The sequence below is a fragment of the Nematostella vectensis genome, chromosome 3 (assembly GCF_932526225.1).
Source record: "Nematostella vectensis chromosome 3, jaNemVect1.1, whole genome shotgun sequence".
Taxonomy (NCBI): Eukaryota; Metazoa; Cnidaria; class Anthozoa; order Actiniaria; family Edwardsiidae; genus Nematostella; species Nematostella vectensis.
The window spans coordinates 7,327,612-7,349,656 of NC_064036.1; the positions used below are offsets into that span (position 1 = coordinate 7,327,612).

The window sequence follows — 22,045 nt, forward strand, 5'->3', positions numbered from 1 at the left end:
ATGATGACACGCGCACTGTTCCCTCTCATCCAGATCATCGTGTACCATGATGCCACGCGCACGGATCCCTTTTATCAATCCTCGTGTACCATGATGCCACGCGCACTGATCCCTTTTATCCATCCTCGTGGACCACGATGTCAAGCGCACTGATCCCTTTCATCCATCCTCGTGTACCATGATGTCACGCGCACTGATCCCTTTCATCCATCCTCGTGTACCATGATTTTACGCGCACTGTTCCCTCTCATCCATCCTCGTGTACCATGATGTCACGCGCACTGTTCCCTCTCATCCAGATCATCGTGTACCATGATGCCCCGCGCACTGATCCCTTTCATCCATCCTCGTGTACAATGATGCCACGCGCACTGATCCCTTTCATCCATCCTCGTGCACCATGATGCCACGCGCACTGATCCCATTCATCCATCCTCGTGTACCATGATGCCACGCGCACTGATCTCTTTCATCCATCCTCGTGCACCATGATGTCACGCGCACTGATCTCTTTCATCCATCCTCGTGCACCATGATGTCACGCGCACTGATCTCTTTCATCCATCCTCGTGCACCATGATGTCACGCGCACTGATCTCTTTCATCCATCCTCGTGCACCATGATGCTACGCGCACTGATCTCTTTCATCCTTCCTCGTGCATCATGATGCCCCGCGCACTGATCCCTTTCATCCATCCTAGTGCACCATGATGCTAAGCGCACTGATCCCTTTCATCCATCCTCGTGCACCATGATGCTACGCGCACTGATCTCTTTCATCCATCCTCGTGTACCATGATGCCACGCGCACTGATCTCTTTCATCCATCCTCGTGCACCATGATGCCACGCGCACTGATCCCTTTCATCCATCCTCGTGTACCATGATGTTACGCGCACTGATCCCTTTCATCCATCCTCGTGTACCATGATGTTACGCGCACTGATCCCTTTCATCCATCCTCGTGTACCATGATGCCACGCGCACTGATCCCTTTCATCCATCCTCGTGTACCATGATGCCACGCGCACTGATCCCTTTCATCCATCCTCGTGGACCACGATGTCAAGCGCACTGATCCCTTTCATCCATCCTCGTGTACCATGATTTCACGCGAACTGTTCCCTCTCATCCATCCTCGTGTACCATGATATCACGCGCACTGATCCCTTTCATCCATCCTCGTGTACCATGACATCACGCGCACTGTTCCCTCTCATCCAGATCATTGTGTACCATGATGCCATGCGCACTGATCCTTTTCATCCATCCTCGTGTACCATGATGTTACGCGCACTTATCCCTCTTATCCATCCTCGTGCACCATGATGCCACGCGCACTGATCCCTTTCATCCATCCTCGTGCACCATGATGCTACGCGCACTGATCTCTATCATCCATCCTCGTGTACCATGATGCCACGCGCACTGATCTCTTTCATCCATCCTCGTGCACCATGATGCCACGCGCACTGATCCCTTTTATCCATCCTCGTGTACCATGATGCCACGCGCACTGATCCCTTTCATCCATCCTCGTGTACCATGATGTCACGCGCACTGATCTCTTTCATCCATCCTTGTGTACCATGATGCCACGCGCACTGATCCCTTTCATCCATCCTCGTGTACTAGGGGGGTGGGGGTTTGACACCCTGTCCATGAGCACTTGCGCGTGATTTTCTGAGTTTGCAGCAAAAAACGCGTGAAATTCGCGGGAAAGATCCGTCAAAATGCATCGAAGAAAATGTCTAATTATCCTTATTAAATGTGTAAAACCTTTAAAATGAAACCTAAGGAATTAAATTTGGAGTCACAAGCTAGCTCATGTGTGTGTGATTTCCATACATTATGTAATAATGGTGAGTAGATTTGGGTTGTGAGTTTTGAGATGCAAACTAAGATTCCGAAACATTGCCCGGCCGTCTTGTTTGTTTACATTTTTGTAAGACAAATATTTCGTATTCTAAGGACTCTCAACCCTAATACTTTAGCTAGTTCGATTAATCAGGCCTTTAGTAAACTATTAACCGGGGTCTACCTTTAAACTTCCTCACTGCTAAGGGGCGAATCGATAGACTTGAAGCCTTGAATATAGACTACTTGAATCAACTGGTCTCTGAAAATTGATCACGTCATCTTGCTGTCCTTCTTGTTTAACTGGGATTGCACGAACCTGTTGTCTTAGCTTTTGACTAACTAAAATAACATGTCAAGCACAGATTTGATGAGGATTTGCCAGAAGAATAATTAGACTACAACTTAGCCTTGAGTTCGAGGACTATTTTGCCAACTTTGGCTAGAAAATAAGGTTATTGTAGGTGTATTACATTTTTCAAACTGTCTGCGCGCGCTTGACGGGCAATATCGAAAATGACGCCATTCCCGGCGCGCGCCACTATTTTTTAAAAGTTCGTTATTTTGTAGTCATTTTTAGCTGTAGGAAACAAATTTCTCGTGACCATCAGTGCAGTATTTACCAAGGAAAATGAAAATACAGCATAAAAGGCATAGATATTGTAATTAAATCGTTAAATCGTCCGGGATTGTCTTTTTGCGCATTTAATATGAGCAAACAGACATCTTCTAACAGATGAAGAAAACATTTCGAAAGCGTTTTTATGTGCGCGAGATTAGATATGTGCGTAGACCACTAGTTGCAGTCATGAGGAGATGAGACAATGCAACGCGTCACAAAAAAAAATAAAATAACGCAAAACACTTAGACATTTTTGGTTAGATATTCCCTTGTTAACGTTCTTTAAAATAACACTTATTATACTCAATGTGGGGCTCCTGTGTTTGTATCACGTGGCTTAGTGCAGAATAAACGTAATTTCCGCTCTCATCAAAATGCAAATTAAATTCAAATCGTTAATTTTCTTGAGAATCCGTGTTCTAACTCTAGTAAACGATCGGAAAGCGGCAAGTAAAAACCTGGAATTACACCAAGTTAGGATCCTGGGCATAGCATAAATCCGTTAATGCAAAGACCGCTGAACTCAACTGTCCTTGGGAATGTAATCGAGAGTAGACTACTTGTCGAAATGACGTGCACCCTGCCTTGTTGATGAAATCTTCTGCTTGCTACCCTCACTAAGTTTGTGAGAGGCTGCCAAGAGCTCTGTCGTTTTAGGTTGAGCCTTAAACAATCTAGAGCTTTGTTCACCTGCCAAACTGCCTCAGAAAGATCGACTATTAATTCTTGCATCGATTTCAAGAACGCTCATATCAGCTTGTTTGAGAAAGAAATGTACTTCCATGTGTGAGACTTTTCGAAAGTATTCATCAGTTTCAGCTGTGTTCAGTATTTTGGCTGATTTTAGGTTACTGTTTGTTGTCCATTTTAAAAGACCTAGTTTTCATCTCGAAAAAGTTGCCCATTTTTTATTGTGGGCATCCCGGGACTGAAATCGCCGAGGGAACCTCAGTTGGCACCCTATCAAACTTGGAAGCCATTTTGTTTATTGCAAGATTGCAGCGGATTTCAATATCAAGAATCCCACAATTTTGTCATTTGTTTGGATTTACTGATATTCTTTTATTTGTCTGTTAGGAGAAATAACCAAGGAACGGCAAAGCTGATTTCATCTGACTTAATATTGTGTACTTGTGTCAAGGTGTTGAAGCGAGTAAGAAACTTCCTGGCGAAGAGCAATTTTGTTAGCATTTCTGCAGCTACAGAATTTATCTTGACATTTGAACTTCCCTAAAGTTAGAGGCCCTGAATTTGTAAAGAGGAACACTTGATAATTCGCTCATTCCTGCCACCTTTGGTTTGGATCACGTCTTAATATTAAAGAAACCGGAAAGATTTCGATCTAAACTCAGCTTGTGCATTTCACAAGCGTGTTTAGACAACGTAAACAAGAGAGACTTCAGACTTTGTTAGGCAACGCTAGGAATCAATCTATTAACCCTTGCCCGAGGGGAATACAAATGGAAAGACTTAAAGACATTAAGGCATGGATTGGAATTATGAGAGTACCTAAGACCTACCGCTGAGAACAACATGGCTAACAACATTGATAAAATGTCTGCAACGCACTTCATCAAATGCCTGCAAAAGCCCCCTGAATTTAGAACGAATGAGGTAAGCCTTCGAATTTTACACCTAAAATTACCTTAAAATTTGTACAGTATAGTGTTAAACGTATTAATTCGTGGAAACCAATTTTTTCCGGAAGAGTGTAATAACATAAATATACCCTAATGTTTTGTAGTTTCATGTCACTTTTCAGCTCTGTAGTTATCAAATCGAGGCAATAACGAAAAAAATCATGTTGATAATCACGTAACAAAAAATCAGATTCATGGCCTAATGCTAAATAGTGGACGTGTTTGTTTATCGGTGTTTAGTGTTGGTTTATGAATGTTGAATATTTTCTATCAAAGCATTTTTATGAAGCCTTGATGACCTCTAGAATAATAGCGTGCCTTCGATTTGGATTCATGCAAATTGTTTTGTTGTTCATCTCTTGGGAGCACTTGAAAATCATGCATTTTCTGATCGTGTATATATTTACGGCATAGTTTTGTCGCGAAGGTTTCCTCGAATTTTTCAGCTGCCAATTCTTGTCTGAATGTCACACTTATTTCACAAAGTACAAACACACAGTAATGAGTTAGCTTTTCTACAAACTAAAACTTCTCCTGTAAGATTAGAGTTATCGTGCTACCGGGCAAAGAGTCCGGATCAATTATTCGTCCTACTCTCAATGTTTTAATAATCTGACAATTAGCAGACGAATACGGCACGTCTGCATTCTTTTTTTATTGATAAATGCATTATGAAACAATGCATCTATTGCACCAACATCGGACAAGTATGTATTATTCTATTTTACCGCATAATAAAAATTGAATTGTAGATTTTATCAATTCAATTTAAAGTGATTCTCATATAAAACTTTCGTTGATAATATCCTCTCTGTTTTCGATATTAAAAAAAGGATAGATGAATGCCATCCGAAGATTGTGTAGAGTATGGCAGAGGATAAGTACTCATATGCATCGGCAATATAGATATTTAAATAAAAGATAGTTTTAAATGTTTATTTAACCCCATAATATGATAATTTTTTCTCAGTCTATGTAAATGGTTAAAAACATTTAATTTAAAATTTGGTTTGGGGGAGGTAGGCCTCAGTAACTGTTTTTATTTTCTTTTGGGTTGGGGTTTATGCATATGCTTTATATATAACCCTTCTCTCGTAAAACTGTGCTCCCTCCTACACACTATTTTTAACTCTAAAATAATTTTATTTGTGTTTATACAAAAAAATATTGAATTGATTGAATTTAACACTTGAGATGTTTTAACAGTATTTTTTTGTAGGATGTCGAGACCATATTCCATCATCTGTGCAGCATGCAGGCAATGGCTGGATATCTTGAGTCTTCCATCAGGTGTGTACCAGATGCTGGTAGAATTTTTTAGATTGAGTGGGATTTTTTTTCTAAGTTGGTGGCCTTTTTTATTGACAGACATGCTGAAATAGAGACATCACATAATTTGCATGAATGATACATATTAAGTTTTGCTAGGGGAGGGTTTGCAAATAGGGATGTGCAGTCAGATATATTTTGGACAAGAAAAAGTCAGTCAAAAGAAAAGTCATTAGCTTTTAAAAACATACTAGTGGTTACCCGCGTAATATTAATGTAAAGCAATTCTTTGTTGTACAAAACTTTTTAAGGTATATTTCAATCCTTCAATGTATTGGGCTTCCTGTTGCTTTAGGGGAATAGTATGTGTCGTCATAAACATTAATTAAACCTATGCCTCCCTTTTGAGCCCCCAATATATTTATCTCATATTTAATTTCCCTTTAAAAATAAGAAAAGGCACTTTCTATAAAATACCGCCCGTATTTTAGTATTCCACCTTTCCTATATCCGTGTTGGGAACCCTGTGTATGTCGTTTTTGGTGAGAATTAGACAACCAAATTCAAACCATGCCATATGTTGGGTTTTGTGAATAAGAGAGTGGATCGTGAATTCTCGCTTCGTTTGCTTTCTTGAGCTTAGTGTGTTATTTGGTGGTTGATTCCATACTTTAATGAAAATCAATGTGACCTAAAAGGTATGTGGGTCTGAAAACAAAAAATGACCGCCAACAATTTGTAATGAACAAAACTTTTACTTTCACTTTTCAAAAAACTAAGAGTACTTTTTGTTCTTTTTATATCGGGATTGACCTGATAAAAGTGTTGTGTATAAGTGTTGTGCACCATCTTGATCTGATCTTTGATCTGTCTTTTAATGGATTGAAGTTGTTCAAAAGTCTTGCAGTTGTAGATCTTGAGAGACACGAAGGTCTGAAGGTCATTATTCCTTTTTGCTCCTGGAAATAAATTATTTTTGTGCTTCTGTGAAATCTTGAAAATGGCGCCTTTGCGAATGTGATCCTCTCGCTTACAAAAACATGTGAGTTATATAACTTTTCTATCCTGTAAAATCTTGAAATAAAAACCATTTTGCATACCTCCTCTCCATCAATGTGTGGATATGGCGTGGTTTCAGAGTTTTCTAGCTCAGCCATTTTTTTTCAAAAAAAGGTGGTCAACAGCCCATTCCTTAGTGTATTACATATCGTATAGATGAATATATATATATCACTATTTTAAAGATTCCTTTGATCTGCTATCCCTTTGGGGATCCCTTGCTTATGGTGGTCTGAAATGCCAGAAACTCATTTTATAGTAAACCACACATAAAGCATAGCTGTCAACCCAACTTTGACAGAAATCTTGTGGTGTCAGGTGAAATACAGTAAATATGTGTAAATACCCAATACAGCCAAAGCAGGTGAATACAGAGAATGTAAGAACATTTTCACGAAAATTAGGCTTGTGATGAGGTCCAAAATCTTGTGACATCTGCCTAATGCGGGTGAGTTGAAAGCTATGGTAAACTGATATGTTTGTGCCTTAGCAGTGTTGCTATATGTTTAAGGTTAAAAGTTGCTTTGACTGGGGTCAATGTGCTATCTCTTAGGAGTAAGAATTGTGGTTGACCAAAGCCAAAGTTAATGATGACTCAATTGAGGATCCCAAGTACACAGAGAGCTTCTCCCTGTACCTGTACCCAAGATAGGGTTAGAAAAGATAACCTAACACTATATCGTTTCTTGCAGGGCGATGTCTCAAACGGCTAGATATGAAGAGTATGCCTCAAACTTTCTACTTTATACGTAAGTATGGTAAATTAACATGTAAGAATGATTAATTAATTATATCATCAGGACTTTAGATTGTACAGATATGGCTTCCTGAATAAGGATAAAATGTATTTTTTAGATATATGGAAAAATAAATACTGACCAAAAAGCATCCCCCCCTTTCAAAGTTATCAAAAAAAAATCTATATGCAGATTTTTGAAATCTTATGCTCTGAATTTCTTTATATGGTACTAACAATAAAAAGTAACTTCTTCATCTGCTGGCCATGTGTCTGCAGGCTCAATGGCATACAAAGTCACCTCTGACCAATGTACCACAGGCTCACAGTTAATACTGTTATTGACCTGTGATGAATGGTTTCTTTTTTAGTGATTGGAATTGTTTTGATTTGGTTTCAGTGCTAATGACTACTCCTCTTGCTGGTATATTTTGCTGAGTGGTTGTGTTTTCCTGGAGGGATGCATGTTTTTACCAGGAAGCAGGTTGGTATTTGACTTTATCTTGTTATTTTGTGAACATGGGATAAATGCCAGGTATTTTATACTCTTCCATCAGCTTCTGTTTAAAAAAAAAATGTGACAAGAAACCCCTCTCGTGCTTTTAGTGTTTAGACTTTACTTTTTTTATATTTAAACTTGTTCTGTTTGCATTTATGATGGTATAATCATGTACTCTTAAATATAGATGGTTTTTGAAGTTACTATTTGCTCTGAATGAATAAATATATTTTATTTAAGGTCCTGTGTTATCAGTGTACACTGAATTTCATCATTTTTTAGGCATGTGAATTGTTTTTAAACTATCACTAACTAATAAATATATTGAGATCAAAGATTCTTACAACCTTTTATTTTTATGTAGTTTTGGCAAGCGTCCACATGGTCATGATGGCACACGGGGTACGGATTGCCTTGTGCTTGAGAACTCTGGAATGATAGTGGTAAGATTAACTCATTTATGGTTTTGAAACTATTCAGTAATGTATATATATAATATATTTATATTCCAACACAAGTGTGTGCATTTGCCCTACCCATTACAATTTATCCAAGGTTTCATAATTTTTTAGCATATCACATACTGTAAACAAATACTTTGAAACATTAGAATGATTTATTCCGCTCATTTACTTGCAAATAAGGTATAGATTTCACAATAAAATTTAGAGACAACACAAATAATTCTTAAATTTATATTTAGAAAATATACAATTATGGCAAACAAGAGTAATTGAACCCTGTTGAGTTTCAGCCAAAAAAACTATGATTATTTTATTTTCCTTTCTTCTTTCCGCCATCATATCAGCAATTATTTATCTCTATAAATATCTACAATGTGAATGTGCAGGAAGTGACTGCATAATTTGACCTAAGTGAAAGGGAAAGACATATCATGGAATTTGTTTTTTTTACTGGTTAAATCAGAACTTCATGCTATATTTTATTTCAAAACTTCAGTTCTTGAGAAGTGACCAAAACACAGTAGACTCAAACAAAATAAGTACAAATGTATTTTTATATGTTTAATAGATGCCCTTGAACCATGTACACTATCCTATTTTGTTTCTATTAGACTCATACTAAACGCTCCTTTTTTAGACATATTAATTTTACTCCCAAGCTAATTTATATTAAGAATTCACACTCTATTATAACTAATAATAATAATAATAATATTATTATCATGACATTGTTATACTAATGAGATACGTCAATCAATTCTTGATGACAGTTTTGTATTATCAGTGCATCTATCAGATTATTTAGGCTATTCAGTTGATGTGAATTTGATATCCATCCAGACTTTAGTGGGAAATCACAAAGAGTGAAATCTCTGTCTTTCATTGGTGCTTTTTGTCTATACTGTAAAGCTTTTGTTGAATTTACTTTTTCATCCATAGCATACAATCTGAAAGAGCAATGCACAATATGAGTGAATATTGTTATTAATATCTCACTAACATTTTTTACACCAAATTTTTTTTGTATTACAGATTGATTACCCTCATGAAAACCTCCTTCAACCCTTTCAACGGCACTCATATTCCACCACAGAACTTGAAAAATTGCTTGCTTTGGAGGAAGAAGATTATCATATTGGAGGACCAGTTCCTGAAGATGAGAAGGTAACTAGGCTTGTTGATTGAGATGTTATGCTCATGTGGATAGGATGTTATACCCATGCCACTAGCTGGGGGCAAGGAGAGCGGAGAGAAGAAGAAGAGAGGTCAAGGAGCTTAGAGAACCCCCCCCCCCCCCCCTCTTCACCTCCCCACTTGATGAATGAAAATATTAGAATTAATACCACTACAAATACCTATGTGTGTATGTAGATTCTATTTTAGTAAAGTGGATTATAGTGGGCTGATTTTGTGGTTTTAACAATCTGTTATTTCCCATATTTAACCATACACAGCTTCCAATGGAGCTTCAGAGTGTAAAGAAGCTCTTGCTTCAGGGAGAGAGAAATCTGAATGCCAGACAGAAGCACTATGAAGCAAAACACCCTCCCCACCCTGTTGACAGTGACTCGAAGCATGGGCACCCCCCTGACCACCAACATGAGCTGGATTTAACAGGACTTGTAGAGAGCATAGGTATTATACTAGCATATTTGTGACGACTCAAGCGAAAACGTACCTTAGAGCTTCTCAATTCCGCGAATTAACCCGCGAAATGGCCGCGAGCGTTCCGCGAAAGGGGTGCGAGCATTCCGCGAAATAAGCGCGAGCATTTCGTGAGATAAGCGCGAGCATTCCGTGAGATAAGCGCGAGCATTCCGTGAGATAAGCGCGAGCATTCCGTGAGATGGACGCGAGCTTTCCGCGAGATAGGCGCGAGAGTTTTGCGAGATAGGCGCGAGAGTTTTGCGAGTCAGGCGCGAGCTTTTGCAAAACAGGCGCGAGCCTTTCGTTGTTGAGTCGCGAGCACATAACTTAACAATCAGCAAAAAGGCTGAATCTTGAATCTTTCGATTTCCAAAGTCGGTGAAACGCGATAGACATCTACTGTGGTCTATACCTTAGAAAAAGCCTCTCTTAGGATAGAAGTAAACAAGTAAGCAAGTATTTGAGTTTGGTTTCGTTGAGATCTCGAGTGCTAGCAAGGGAATCGAACGGCAAAGTCGCTACGATGCTACATCAAGACAACAGCGCTATTACCAATCGCCTCTTGAGGGATAGCTTGATATCGACTCCGACAGTTTGACATCTGTCGGAAGATGTTTCGCTCGAAGCCTTGGTTGGCTCGCTAGAAGCCATATACTTGGTTAGAAAACAACGTTTAAACATACTATGGTTTAAATATATAGAATCATAAATAAAATTTTATTAAATCTAGTCGTAGTAAAGTTATTTTTCTACATATACACTCGAACAACTAGAATCAAAAAGAGATTCCGCGAGATGGGCGTGAGCTTTCCGTTATTAAGGCGCGAGCATTCTGCGAGAAAAGCACGAGCATTCCGTGAGAAGGCCGCGAGCTTTCCGCGAAACGGGCGCGAGTTTGGCCAAACTCGCGGAAAACCCTAAGGTACGTTTTCGCGTGAGTCGTCACATTTTTATGCAGCACTGACTTGAATCCATGCGGATGTTTTCATTTGCACTTTATGCAATTTGGTGTTTCATTTGTAGTTGATTCTGATGATGAAGAGGAAGCTGAATCTCATTCGTCAGGAGACGTGAGTATTTGTAACTATCACACCCATCTGTCAGGGGTGGGTCCAGGATTTCTCAAAGCAGAGATACTCTACTTCCTCTTTATCAGATCCAGTATTTCCTGTCTGGGCCACCTTCCCCCTCTCTCAGGGGCTGATCTAGGATTTTTCAAGGCAGCATTACCATGATTATATAGAACATGTCAAAGAATGTAAATTTGTGGAACTCAGCATCTCTATTGTTCTTTTAAATTCCCCCCCGTGGACCCCCTGTCTGGATCCATCACTAATTTCTTCAGACTTAAGATATCGCATTATATCTCTTTATTTTATTTTCTGATTTTGCCCTTTTTTTAAAGTCTTTCTTGGTGCGGGATGTTGTCAGAGACTGCCTTGAGAAGGAACCTTCAGAGAGAACAGAAAACGATATTCGTAAGTAAAGGCTTATGTTTGAAAAGCCATCTTTATAAACCATCATAAACCATCTTTTTTATAATAATGGCTTTTGTTTCAACAGAAACACTCCTTGACTTCATGCAGCATTTGCCTGTAAGTTTCTTCTCTGTAGTGTAGTCTTTTTATTGAACACTTATGAACAATAGACTTCTCTGGGCCTCTGATATATCTATATATGTGACATAAAGTGGTTTATCAAAAAGCTAAAACCCAGACTTAGATAGTGGTATTCAATTTATTAATTTTTATTAAATTAGGGAGGGCTCATTGTGAAACAAAGGGAAACATGCACTCATCAATGGCAATCGTCTATCTAAATCAGAAACATGGACCTGCTTAACCACCACAATTTCTCTGTTTTCTTGCTAGTAACTGCCTTCTCTCTTCCAGGCATTTGCCAACATGACCCAGAATGTCCGGCGTTCTTTGTGTGCAGTCATGGTGTTTGCTGTCGTAGAGAAAGCTGATGCTATTGTAATGAAGGATGGTGAAGAGGTAATGAAAAGAAGAAATGCAAAAATATTGTACTTTTGAAATCCTTTACTATGCACCCAAACAAACATTTTGACCCTCCATTTCATATCTCATCAGCTGGACTCTTGGTGTGTGATTCTGAATGGTTCTGTCATCATTGAAGTAGAGAACGAACCACCTGTTGAACTCCATCTTGGAGACAGCTTTGGAGTAGAACCCAGTCTCAAGAAGATGTACCACCATGGTGTGATGAGGACGCGTGTAAATGACTGCCAGGTAAGACTAGAAGAAGTAAATTGTTCATAGCTCAACAACAAAATCTATGAATAGTAGTGCCAAAAGCAAGTCTTTTTGCCACCTCTCAAATAATCGTGATCTTTTATATGTGTTTCCCGGTTTCAGTTTGTTTGCATAGCACAGTCCGATTACTACCGGATCCTAACCCAGGGGGAGTCAAACATCCAGGTCATTGAAGAAGACGGTGAGGTTGTGATGGTGACAGAGCATCGTAGCACTGATGGGGGAAACAGACAAGGCCAAGTGGTTATCAAGGTGTGATTGGACAACTGCACACACAATCACAATTTAGTAGTCTGTTCTACAAACAAAGAGATTATAGAGTGTTGTAGATTAGATCTTTTACCATTGATAAGGACCACAAGCTGGGGTCCCATACAGAATGCCCTTGCGATGTTAAGTCAAGGATGCTATCTTGGTTTACCTGAGGTACATAAAACTCCCTCTCTCCCCAAGCCATTGCTTGACCAAACGGCATCCAGACCGATTGCGATGGGTGGATCTAGGGGGGAGGGGGTGGGCCTAGTGGGCCCCCCTCCCCCCTCTTTTTCAGATATTTGGCTTAAAAATAACAAGAAATATAAGGAAATCCACTGGAGAATAATGAATTCGGCCCCCCTCTCTTGAAACCCTTGCTTCCCCCCCCTTTTTTGAACTCCTAGATCCCCTCCTGATCACTGATTCTTGTGACGAATTAACTGTGAGGGAAGAACGTTTAACCTGACTAGAAGAAACTTATTAAAATCATCTAGGCCAAGTCTGGAAAGCTGATCACCCATTTGGTAGAGGACCATTCTGTCATTGACCCAACCTTTGTTGAGGACTTCTTGCTCACCTTCAAGACTTTCTTTGACCAACCGACCAAGATCTGTGGGAAGCTGCTGAACTGGTTTCTTGAGGACGATCTTCGTGACAAGGTAGGGATCTGAAAGGAGGTAAAGGAGGGCTTACAAGAAGTATATGTTAGAGGTCTATGGCTAAACATGTTAGGCTCTGCAACATCCAAGATAGGCCTGACTTATATAACATAAATTGCTTTGTTAAGGGCATTTCTATTGTACAGACCAGTTTGTGTGACCTTGCCCTGTGTGTCAATGATTTAAGGAGCACTGAAAGGATAACATGGGGTAAGGGGATAAAGGGGGATGAGCTAGTGGCAACGGAATGATATATTGGAGCAGAGGGATCCAGTGAAGGGAGATGGGAAATCTCAGGGAGAGATAGGATGGGTCATGTGAAGATGATTGGGGTGAGGGTAATTGTTAATCTATAGTATAATATATAGGTATATAATCATGGGGAGAGGGTAATGGGTAAGGGGAGGATGTGGTTAACTGAGTGTGGTAATAGGGTAGGTTTTTTTGGAGGGAAGCAAAGTTGAGAAAAAGGAAAAATTAAAACTATAAATATATATTTATATTAATGGTTTCTCCCTTACTTTCTTATTAAATTATCTGTTTTGTGACTGATATCCGAATTCATTTGTCTCCCTCTTGACAGCCTTCCATAAGATTCAACATGTCCATCTGTTAGTATGTGATTACTATGATCTATGGCCTTCATCTGACACACCAATCAGATTGATGCATGATCACATAAACACAATAATAAAGTTTAACATATTTAACATGTTGATGTTGTCATTGATGATTACAGAGACTAATCATACCCCCTTATACACCAATGCATGGTACCCCCCCTTTCTCTTGCATGAAATGCGTCCTATTGCTCCCCCTCCTCTGTGCATGGAAAAGATAACCCCTCTCCTTCCTTGGATGTAATAAGCATGGAGCCAATCCCCCCCTGCATTCATGCAATAAACCTTCCTATGTCATTGCTACTTTATTGTTGTATTTCAATCTGTTTATATGCCATTCAGGTAACCCGTGTCATGTTACTATGGGTAAACAATCATTACAACGACTTTGAGGGCGACCATGTAATGGAGGACTACTTACAAGCATTCGAGAGTGCACTGGAAGTGCAGGTATTTTTATGAGTAATGAGAGAGTGCCCGGGAACTACCGGTGTTTTTATGTGCAAAGAGAATCACTAAAATCACAATGAGACATAACTAGTCCTCATTGCACTTCTAGTAAACCACAATTTTATTATTTATTGTAAACATATGGCATACAAACGTTTTCTATTCATACGGCAACTATAACACTGCTTATATTTACCTTTGCAGAAAATGAGTGGCCAGTTGGATCTTCTTCTCATGGCCTGCTCGGTGAAGGCCAAATCCCGAGTCATCAGTCTGGTAAGTGACATGCAGGTCACTAACAGGGGTGGGGCACTGGGGGCATAAACTCCCCTCCCCCTCCCCCTCCCCCACCACCACCAACAGCAACATGCTTGTTAAACTATATTTAGCCTTTAAAATACGACAAAATTGCTCTCAGTTTTATCAGTCCAAGCACTAGTTTATCATATCTTAATCATTTTGTTATTCTCTAAACACAGGAGCGCCAATCACATGACCAGCCGTGGGGGTTTTCCATTGCCGGTGGACGCGAGAACGGCTTTGGGATATTCGTGTACAAGGTAAGTTTTTATTTGTGAATTTCAGTTAGTAACATGGTAACAGATTTGGGCAAGACTAGTCAGTTCCATGTCTGGAGATCGAGCTTTTTTTTTTCTTTTTTCAGAAATGTATTTTTTTTTAACGTTAAGCAACGAAAATAATAGCGGTTAGAGTGTGGCTTGTTTGTTACCTATGCCACATCAAGCCAATAACAAACCTAAGGTGGATGCTGGTTCTGTTAGCAGGGGGGGTGGGAGGGGTAGAGCATGGGCTCAAGAGGAGAGGGATTGAAACACACACACACAACTTTGCCCTTCAATGCGCTTGGAGACCCAGGGATCTTTTCGGGCACCCCATAGGTCGTAATGTGTATTGGCTAAGAGGTTATTGTGTTTCACCGGCCATGTCTAATAAATTCTCTGTACTGTTTCCCCAGATTGACCCAGAATGTTCAGCATTCACGGCGGGTGTTAGAAAGGCCGACCAGGTACGGCATAATTTGTTTGGCATCTTTTTCGTTAACTACTGGTCGTATTGGCCAGGTGCTTTAGAATGTTTTATTGTTCCCAATTAAACGGTTTGTTTGTTTTATTTAGGTTCTGAAAGTGAACGACATCAGTTTCGAGAATATCACCTATGACAAGGTACCACTTGGAAACGCCACTATAAACAGTCATATTCTTGCTTGTATTTTCTTCTTATTCCGTCAATTTAATTGGAAATCCCTTACCAGCCCTAGTCACCTTGCCAACCGACCGGGCGTCCCCGAGCCCTCAGCGTGTAACGCCTGGTTGATATTGTGACTGAGCGCGCGTGTGTAATCTGTTTCCATTTAGGCCCGAGATCTTCTTTCCTCAAGCATACGACTCACTCTCGTGCTCAAGAAAAATATCGCAGGTAAGAAAGCGGACAAAGATTAACTAAGCCAAGCCATTTTCGCCTGTTATACAACAATTACTTTATTATGCCTTTTGCGTGGAACTCCTGTTTCTGTAAATTGATGTAAATACACGCTCGACAATAATTATTACAAAAAATGTAATTCTTTCAGATTGCGCGCGTACATATTGTTGAAATCTGTGGAGTATGTCGCACTCTTATTTTTAGAATTTTGTCGAATCTATGATTCTCTTGAATTTGATACCTGACAGTTATATTTTTACTACAGTTCATAGTCAGAGTCATAGACCTAGACGCAGCGATGTATATGCAGAAGCGATCGAAAAGAAAAAATTAAAATGTATCCCTTATCATTCCCATCCCAAAACTTTTCTTAGGCTTTTATCTATTTTTTTGTCTAAGAGATGGAAAACTCAGTTAATATAATCGTGAGGAATTTCCTTCTTGCTTTCCTGTCACTTCCCACATAGCCGACATTCCATACCGATCAGTCATTCTCGCTTGCCAAGTGGCAGCGCTAACTCGCTTGACTTGCTAATTTGCTTCAAGCATTGTGTTCGTGCGACGTCATCAGATGTTTTTAAAATATTACCCACTCCCGTAGCTCGTGTCTGAAAATAATACTTTGTTTGGGGTTTTCGCGGTTAGCGTGTCTAGAGTTTAAGGTTTTTCACAATGCCTCGATCATTGACAATACTACTGTCAAAATGCGATGACCAAAAAGATATATTTTCCGTATTTCTTTTTCCGACCTTTCTGATGATGAATGATCTTAGAATAATTCATTCGCGAAGTTTATTATGACATGGTAATGATATATTTTTATTGTTACTGCTTTTTTATTTCTTTAGTGGAACACCTATTCGCGATAACGCGTGTTTTACCATAGCGGACATTAGCCAAAGTCGGGTCGAATATTACAACAAAGAGAATGTCTCTGTGTTTGCCTTGTCTTTTTAAACAAACACATCCTACAGAAATTGATTTCAAATCAAAAGGCAAACGAATTCCTGTTTCGATACAATCATAGAAACTCTTTACAACTTTTCCCGTTATTAAAAAGTATTTTAATCCATTTCACAGTGAACTCTAACAAGATAATTCCATATTGCTTCCCTGCACTCTTTGTATTCCCCCCCGAAGCATACACACAATTAGCTCGTATTCTAATACCCTTTGTTCACCTCTCTTGAATATTGTCGCCTCGTTAACTGTGTAACAAGCTCCTATCCGTGCCGCCGTTCAATGGCGCACGGTAGGGAATCTCTAGAGTACCGGAAACAACGTTCTAAAACAGTCCCGGATCTTTCCACCGCAGGATTCAAGGACCTCCTGGCTTCTCCTGTCATTATCACCAGAGACTGCAGCAAAGAAATTTCCAATGATAAGGTATTATGGGCTTTTGATCCTTCGCGGGAATCTGTGTTGTCACATTGCCGTGAAACATTCCCTTACCCGTGGAGTTCTTGAATAACCAGAAACTAAATGGCGTCGTGTTCTTATTCTCACTTGTTCGCTTATAACAGCCTTTTAATTTAATCCTAGTGCCTGTGGCTTTTGTAATGAAGGTTATTCTACCCTTGCAGGTTATTTAAACAGGAGTACCAATATCCCCGCTCGTAAAAACACAACGACATTGCCAACGGCTATATGTTTTTCTTCCAAAAATCCCCTCCCTCGGTATTCGAGGTGTTCCGAAGGGGAAAGTGCAATTTAGTTTAATGTTTGTGGTAAATGAACTCTTAGTGTTTGATTCAGGGGGTCGTATTTAAATGTCAGCAGAATTCTAGTGTTTTTATGTCTCTTTAAGAGGTTTTTCTTTTCTACAACAGGTACCTGACAGGCGTATAAAAAACCATCGTTTCGATGTGTGCGATACAAAAGTGTCACTCATTGTAAAAACCCTGGCATACTGGGTTTTATTTACATTGGTTTAAAAATGATACTGTTTTGCCTTATTAGATCGTAATTCAAGCGCGTATACTACCCCTAATCCACACGGCCCTCCTGCTGTTATATGACCCTGGAAGCGAAGGAGCGATACTGGAGTTTCGAAATACTTATTTGAAAAACTATTTTGGCCTTGTTTTAAGTACAAGTCGTAATTGATAATGTAAATTTGTTTGAATGGACTTCATTCATTGTCCAGCAGATATATTTTATCTCGATTGATTTCGTATGTTTTAAATTTCCATCGTTATAAAATATTGATCTTTTTTCCATAAGCTAAAGAGTGCGCTATTTATGATATCTTTCACATTTACACAACTGATTTCCTTTCTACTCTAGTTCCTGTTTATTGAAAATCTAATGTTACGAATCCCGCTTATTTTTTTGTAAGATATATCGTGGGGATGCCTAACAATAGTCAGTTTTTGTCTCCCGAGCCATTGATCATAACATATATGAAAGGAGGATTTAGCGAGTAAACAAAATTACGATAGCTTTCCCGCAAAGTCCTAGTAATGCGACAGGTTACTGTGTCGAAAAACCACGCACCAGTTATCTGCTAGAAAAAAGTATTCTTTACACAAGCTATAAAAACCCGGGGTGCTCGTCGTATTTTTTAGGAACCGAAAATGGGCCTCAGGTATTTTTAAGAGGTATCTGAGACAAAATAGGCTTTTCTATTAGAAATGCTATTTTATAGGGACAGGGCATTTGATATTTGACTCTTTGCTCGATTTTTTTCCTAGACGGTTTTGCTGCTCGATTTTTCCCCCTAAGGATGTGGCTTTTTTTCTGTCAGTCTTTGCTTGCTCAATTTTTAAGGGCTTTTTACGGAGGGGGGGGGATCAAGGCATTTTGGGGGGGATCAGCCACTCCCCCCGTCAATCAAATGGTCTGTCCCTTAGGGATTAGCCGAAAGAAGCGCTACGAGCCAATGTTTTTAGTTTATTAAATACTTCCGACTTTTAAACAATGAACACTTTGACAATTTGTCATTCGAGACATTTTTATACATGCAATGGGATACTTAAAGCGGCGTTTTGGTGTTTTTGGAGGTAATTTTGCTTTTGGAGTATTTTTAGGGTAGCAATTTTTGATGTGCAGCTATTTTTCTCATTATTTTCCCCTATCGCTGTGAAGTCATTCGCCAACATTTCCTTTGTCTTGTGCCAGTAATACTGACTGTCTCCTCTAGTTTTTAACCCCTTCAAGCTAAAGGTGTAAAAGCCAGTGGGAATTCCCCCTGCAGTCTTTGTCTGCGCCTACTGTATGTGGCTTACATTGGCTTGTACAGTAGAAAAGCCTCATTCCCGTGGGTTTTAGAGTCTTTACCGTGATGGATCGCTAGCAGCCGGGGTGAACTACAGCAAAGCCGTAGATACATCAACTGTAGACGTGGGTTTAAGAGTCTCTTAGAATCCCCTGATATCGTCAACCTAACTCTTTGATAATCCTGTTTCTGTGTTCCAAGGATGTACAACGGAGCTCATCCGACTGCAGCGAGCGACGATCTCACTTGCAAACGAGGCTGTCTGCACCTGACATCAGTAACGGTAAGAAATCCCGCCAATTTGGGAGACCTGTGGCACGGCGCACCGCGAGGGACAGGTTTAGACAGGGTACCTAAACTTATGAAGATGGTGTCCAAGTCTTTAAAAAAAACATGCGAACAAGCTATGCGAATCCATTCAGGAGTTGTTTTTCTCCCCTGTCTGTATTAACAGGGTACAGGGTCTGATTTTCAGTTGAGGCTGGGCCCGTTTGGGAATATTAAATGTTCTTATGGATGTTGTAACATGCAAATATAGAGATAATAATACCCAATCAATTATAAGAGAGTGTCTACATTCATGATCATTAAAAAAGGTTTTTTCAATTTGTTTCTGCATTTTAGAACGTATTAGTCCAACAAAACTATATTTTGCTGCTATCTGAGCCTCGGAGTTTTCTTAGCATGTTCTTAGAATTTGTTGAATTCTCAGTCTGGAAGTTCTTATAAAAAAAGTTCTTAAAAACAAGAAGAGTGTATTCCCAGTAGAATTAGGGTTTTTCTTAAGGGAAAATACAGTCTAGTGCTTATTGACCTTTCGAATATTTTCTTTTTCTTTTTTAGGAACTATGAAGAAACCCCCGGTAAGTCTCACATTCCCCGTAAACTAGTTAATTGTTATCGGCGGCCGAACGACTTTCGCGCCAGAACAAAACAACAACGATTCAGTGTTTGTTAAAATAAACAAGTTTGATGTTCCCGCACTGAGTAATTTCCTGTTTTTTGTAATAACGCTGTCAGCAAACACTTTTCTTTACCTCCCAAATGCTAATTCGACCGCACTTCCGGTGTAATACATCACTCCCGGAACCTGTGGTCAGCAGAAAATGCGGCATCGAATGAATAAGCTCCCTGAGACACGGCGCGCTTTCTGTCCGATCCGCGTTGCTTCGCGTCTCTAACCCGAGTTTGTACACTTTCTGTTCGTGTTAGGTTCCACATCAAGCCCACACCAAAAGAGAGAAAGTCAAGAAAGCGTTGAACAGGATCTCAACCCTTGGAACCCTCTCCAGACATTACAAGTAAGTCTCCAAATGAACCAAGCTGCACAACACTGTGTTAGATCACTAAAACGCTTGCACGGCGCACGTAGTTTTCCGTTTACCTCTGAAACGCAAGAGCCGTCGCAAGAGAATGCAGCTGACCCTTGTATTTCTTACGCGTGCGCTTGTGTTTCGCGGAGATCTCACTTTGTGTTGCGCTTGTATTTCGCGGAGATCTCACTTTGTGTTGCGCTTGTGTTAGACCGATTCTCACTTGTGTTGCGCTTGTGTTAGACCGATTCTCACTTGTGTGTTGCGTATGTGTTTGCTTTTGCATTGCGTCCTAAAGAACTGATTTTAACTAGTGCTTAGACTGCCATAACTGCTACCATGTGTCAAGCGAATGAGAATGTCTGCGTTGCGTCACGGTAGAGCCATCAAGCTGTATTCGATGGTTGCCCACACCGAGGCCCTGCGCAACATGTGCGTTACATATTCTCTAGTCCATAAGCTAAATTTAGAATGTTCGTTAAAGATAAGATAACCTCAATAGCTTTATAGTCCCCCTTATGGAAGAATGTGTTGAATCACGATGCATAAGGATCAGACGTGGTTACTGTGCAATATTAGAAGAATATTTTTGCTCCCAAAATACATAAATATTAAACCAATGCGCTTCGGATTTTTTTAATAACTTGTCATTCCATTTTCAAAACAACGTTTATTTTATTCGACTTGGTATATAAGGGAGTAGTTCTATATTAGTTTTCGGTACGGTTTAGTCTAGACACGGCATTTATTATGGTTCCCGCGCCCGCAACCCGAAAGCTGGGAGGCCTGACACTACCCGGATACCCGTGACAGCAAGCTGTCATCATCAAGTGGAGTGCATTTAGGTTCGCATTCTCCATTCTCCACATTTTCCTATCCTCACTGGAAGGCAAGAGCAAGCGCAAAGAACTATACTGCTTGGTTTTCTCACAGGAGAATCAAACAGTAGTTTTTGTTTTTGTTTTTTCGCTTGCTCTTGCTGTTGCGTCCAATAAGAATTGGAGAAGTTCAAAAGTTGCGCTTGCGTCCTAGTCTCCTTCCGGGGAACGCTGTGACTCCGACCGCTGGGGGTTGCGAAGGAGACTACTTGCGTCCTATCACCTAGATGCACCTTCCCCCCCCCCCCCCCCCCCCCCCCCCCCCCCCCCCCCCCCCGCCCAACTGCCCTTTTTACGTCCATGAGCCTTAATTTGAAGCAGTTTCTTTTCCTTTTTTCCACATGATGAAAGATAGAAAGAGCATGTTCAGTTTCAGGAGATAATTTCTAATATAATTATAATCATCACGACAAGCGCTCCTTGGTGACCTTTCATTGCGCTGGCCATTTTCCCGCTTAAAGCAGCTTTTTATATTTTTCTCGCACTCAAATCGATATTCAATTTATGTTAAAACGTCAGCGAAAACGTTTAGCAACTCGTAAACGCTGTTTTTCTCCCATATTTATCTGTTGTTTTTCGTCACCTTATCAGGATCAGTTAGTTCTCGTGACCTTACAGATGGCGGGCACGCATTATCAGTCGCCCTTTCTCCTTGTCCCTTGCCTTATCAATTTGCTGCCAGATCTGATCTAGCGCTTGAAGACCCACAGAATCTTAATCATATCTATAGAGCGCATTGCCAGAGCTAGTCGTTAGTCCAGAGAAAGCGAGAGAGAGAGAGCGTCTCCGCTGATTTGTCTGGACAGCTTCGGATTTGTCATTTCTGAATGTCAAATTTATCGGCCTTGAAGAAATTCGTAAACGATTCTTCGGCAATATGAGCTGCTACAGTTTTTGGAATAGCCGGTATGTTGGCGATTCGGCGGTTTGATATTATGTGGGCATATTGTAGTGATCCATATTTCTGTACTGGTTGGTGATCTGCGATGTCCTGTATAACATAATGTAGTCGCACGAGGCTGACTGGGAGGTTGATATTTTTCAACCTTTTAAAATATTTTATTTTGTTTGAATAACAAATTCTTTCGTTCTAGAAACTTGTTAAAATATTAACATCTTTTTTATAATTCGAACGGTATA

The 22,045-nt window shown here is 40.0% G+C and overlaps 1 protein-coding gene and 1 long non-coding RNA gene across 3 annotated transcripts in view; one reads left to right on the forward strand and one right to left on the reverse strand.

Moving 5' to 3' along the window:
* Positions 1-877: 877 nt before the first annotated feature.
* Positions 878-2,503, reverse strand: LOC125561265. Its single transcript, XR_007307297.1, has 2 exons — positions 2,043-2,503; positions 878-1,684 (listed from the first exon to the last, which is right to left on the reverse strand). It is a non-coding gene; the product is annotated as an uncharacterized LOC125561265 (long non-coding RNA).
* A 365-nt stretch (positions 2,504-2,868) lies between these two features.
* Positions 2,869-22,045, forward strand: part of LOC5513638 (rap guanine nucleotide exchange factor 6) — a 34,636-nt gene continuing 15,459 nt past the window's right edge. For both annotated transcript variants that reach the window (XM_048724843.1, XM_048724844.1), the window contains exons 1-24: positions 2,869-4,094; positions 5,340-5,410; positions 7,141-7,197; positions 7,585-7,668; positions 8,048-8,126; positions 9,180-9,311; positions 9,602-9,782; positions 10,818-10,864; positions 11,200-11,272; positions 11,358-11,389; positions 11,687-11,791; positions 11,888-12,046; positions 12,173-12,322; positions 12,820-12,984; positions 13,947-14,054; positions 14,259-14,330; positions 14,534-14,614; positions 15,031-15,081; positions 15,191-15,238; positions 15,431-15,491; positions 16,813-16,883; positions 18,916-18,997; positions 19,558-19,577; positions 19,927-20,015. In XM_048724843.1, coding sequence (XP_048580800.1) covers positions 4,014-4,094; positions 5,340-5,410; positions 7,141-7,197; positions 7,585-7,668; positions 8,048-8,126; positions 9,180-9,311; positions 9,602-9,782; positions 10,818-10,864; positions 11,200-11,272; positions 11,358-11,389; positions 11,687-11,791; positions 11,888-12,046; positions 12,173-12,322; positions 12,820-12,984; positions 13,947-14,054; positions 14,259-14,330; positions 14,534-14,614; positions 15,031-15,081; positions 15,191-15,238; positions 15,431-15,491; positions 16,813-16,883; positions 18,916-18,997; positions 19,558-19,577; positions 19,927-20,015 — 2,099 coding nt within the window. In that variant the 5' untranslated portion in view covers positions 2,869-4,013. The remainder of the gene's footprint in view (positions 4,095-5,339; positions 5,411-7,140; positions 7,198-7,584; positions 7,669-8,047; positions 8,127-9,179; positions 9,312-9,601; positions 9,783-10,817; positions 10,865-11,199; positions 11,273-11,357; positions 11,390-11,686; positions 11,792-11,887; positions 12,047-12,172; positions 12,323-12,819; positions 12,985-13,946; positions 14,055-14,258; positions 14,331-14,533; positions 14,615-15,030; positions 15,082-15,190; positions 15,239-15,430; positions 15,492-16,812; positions 16,884-18,915; positions 18,998-19,557; positions 19,578-19,926; positions 20,016-22,045) is intronic.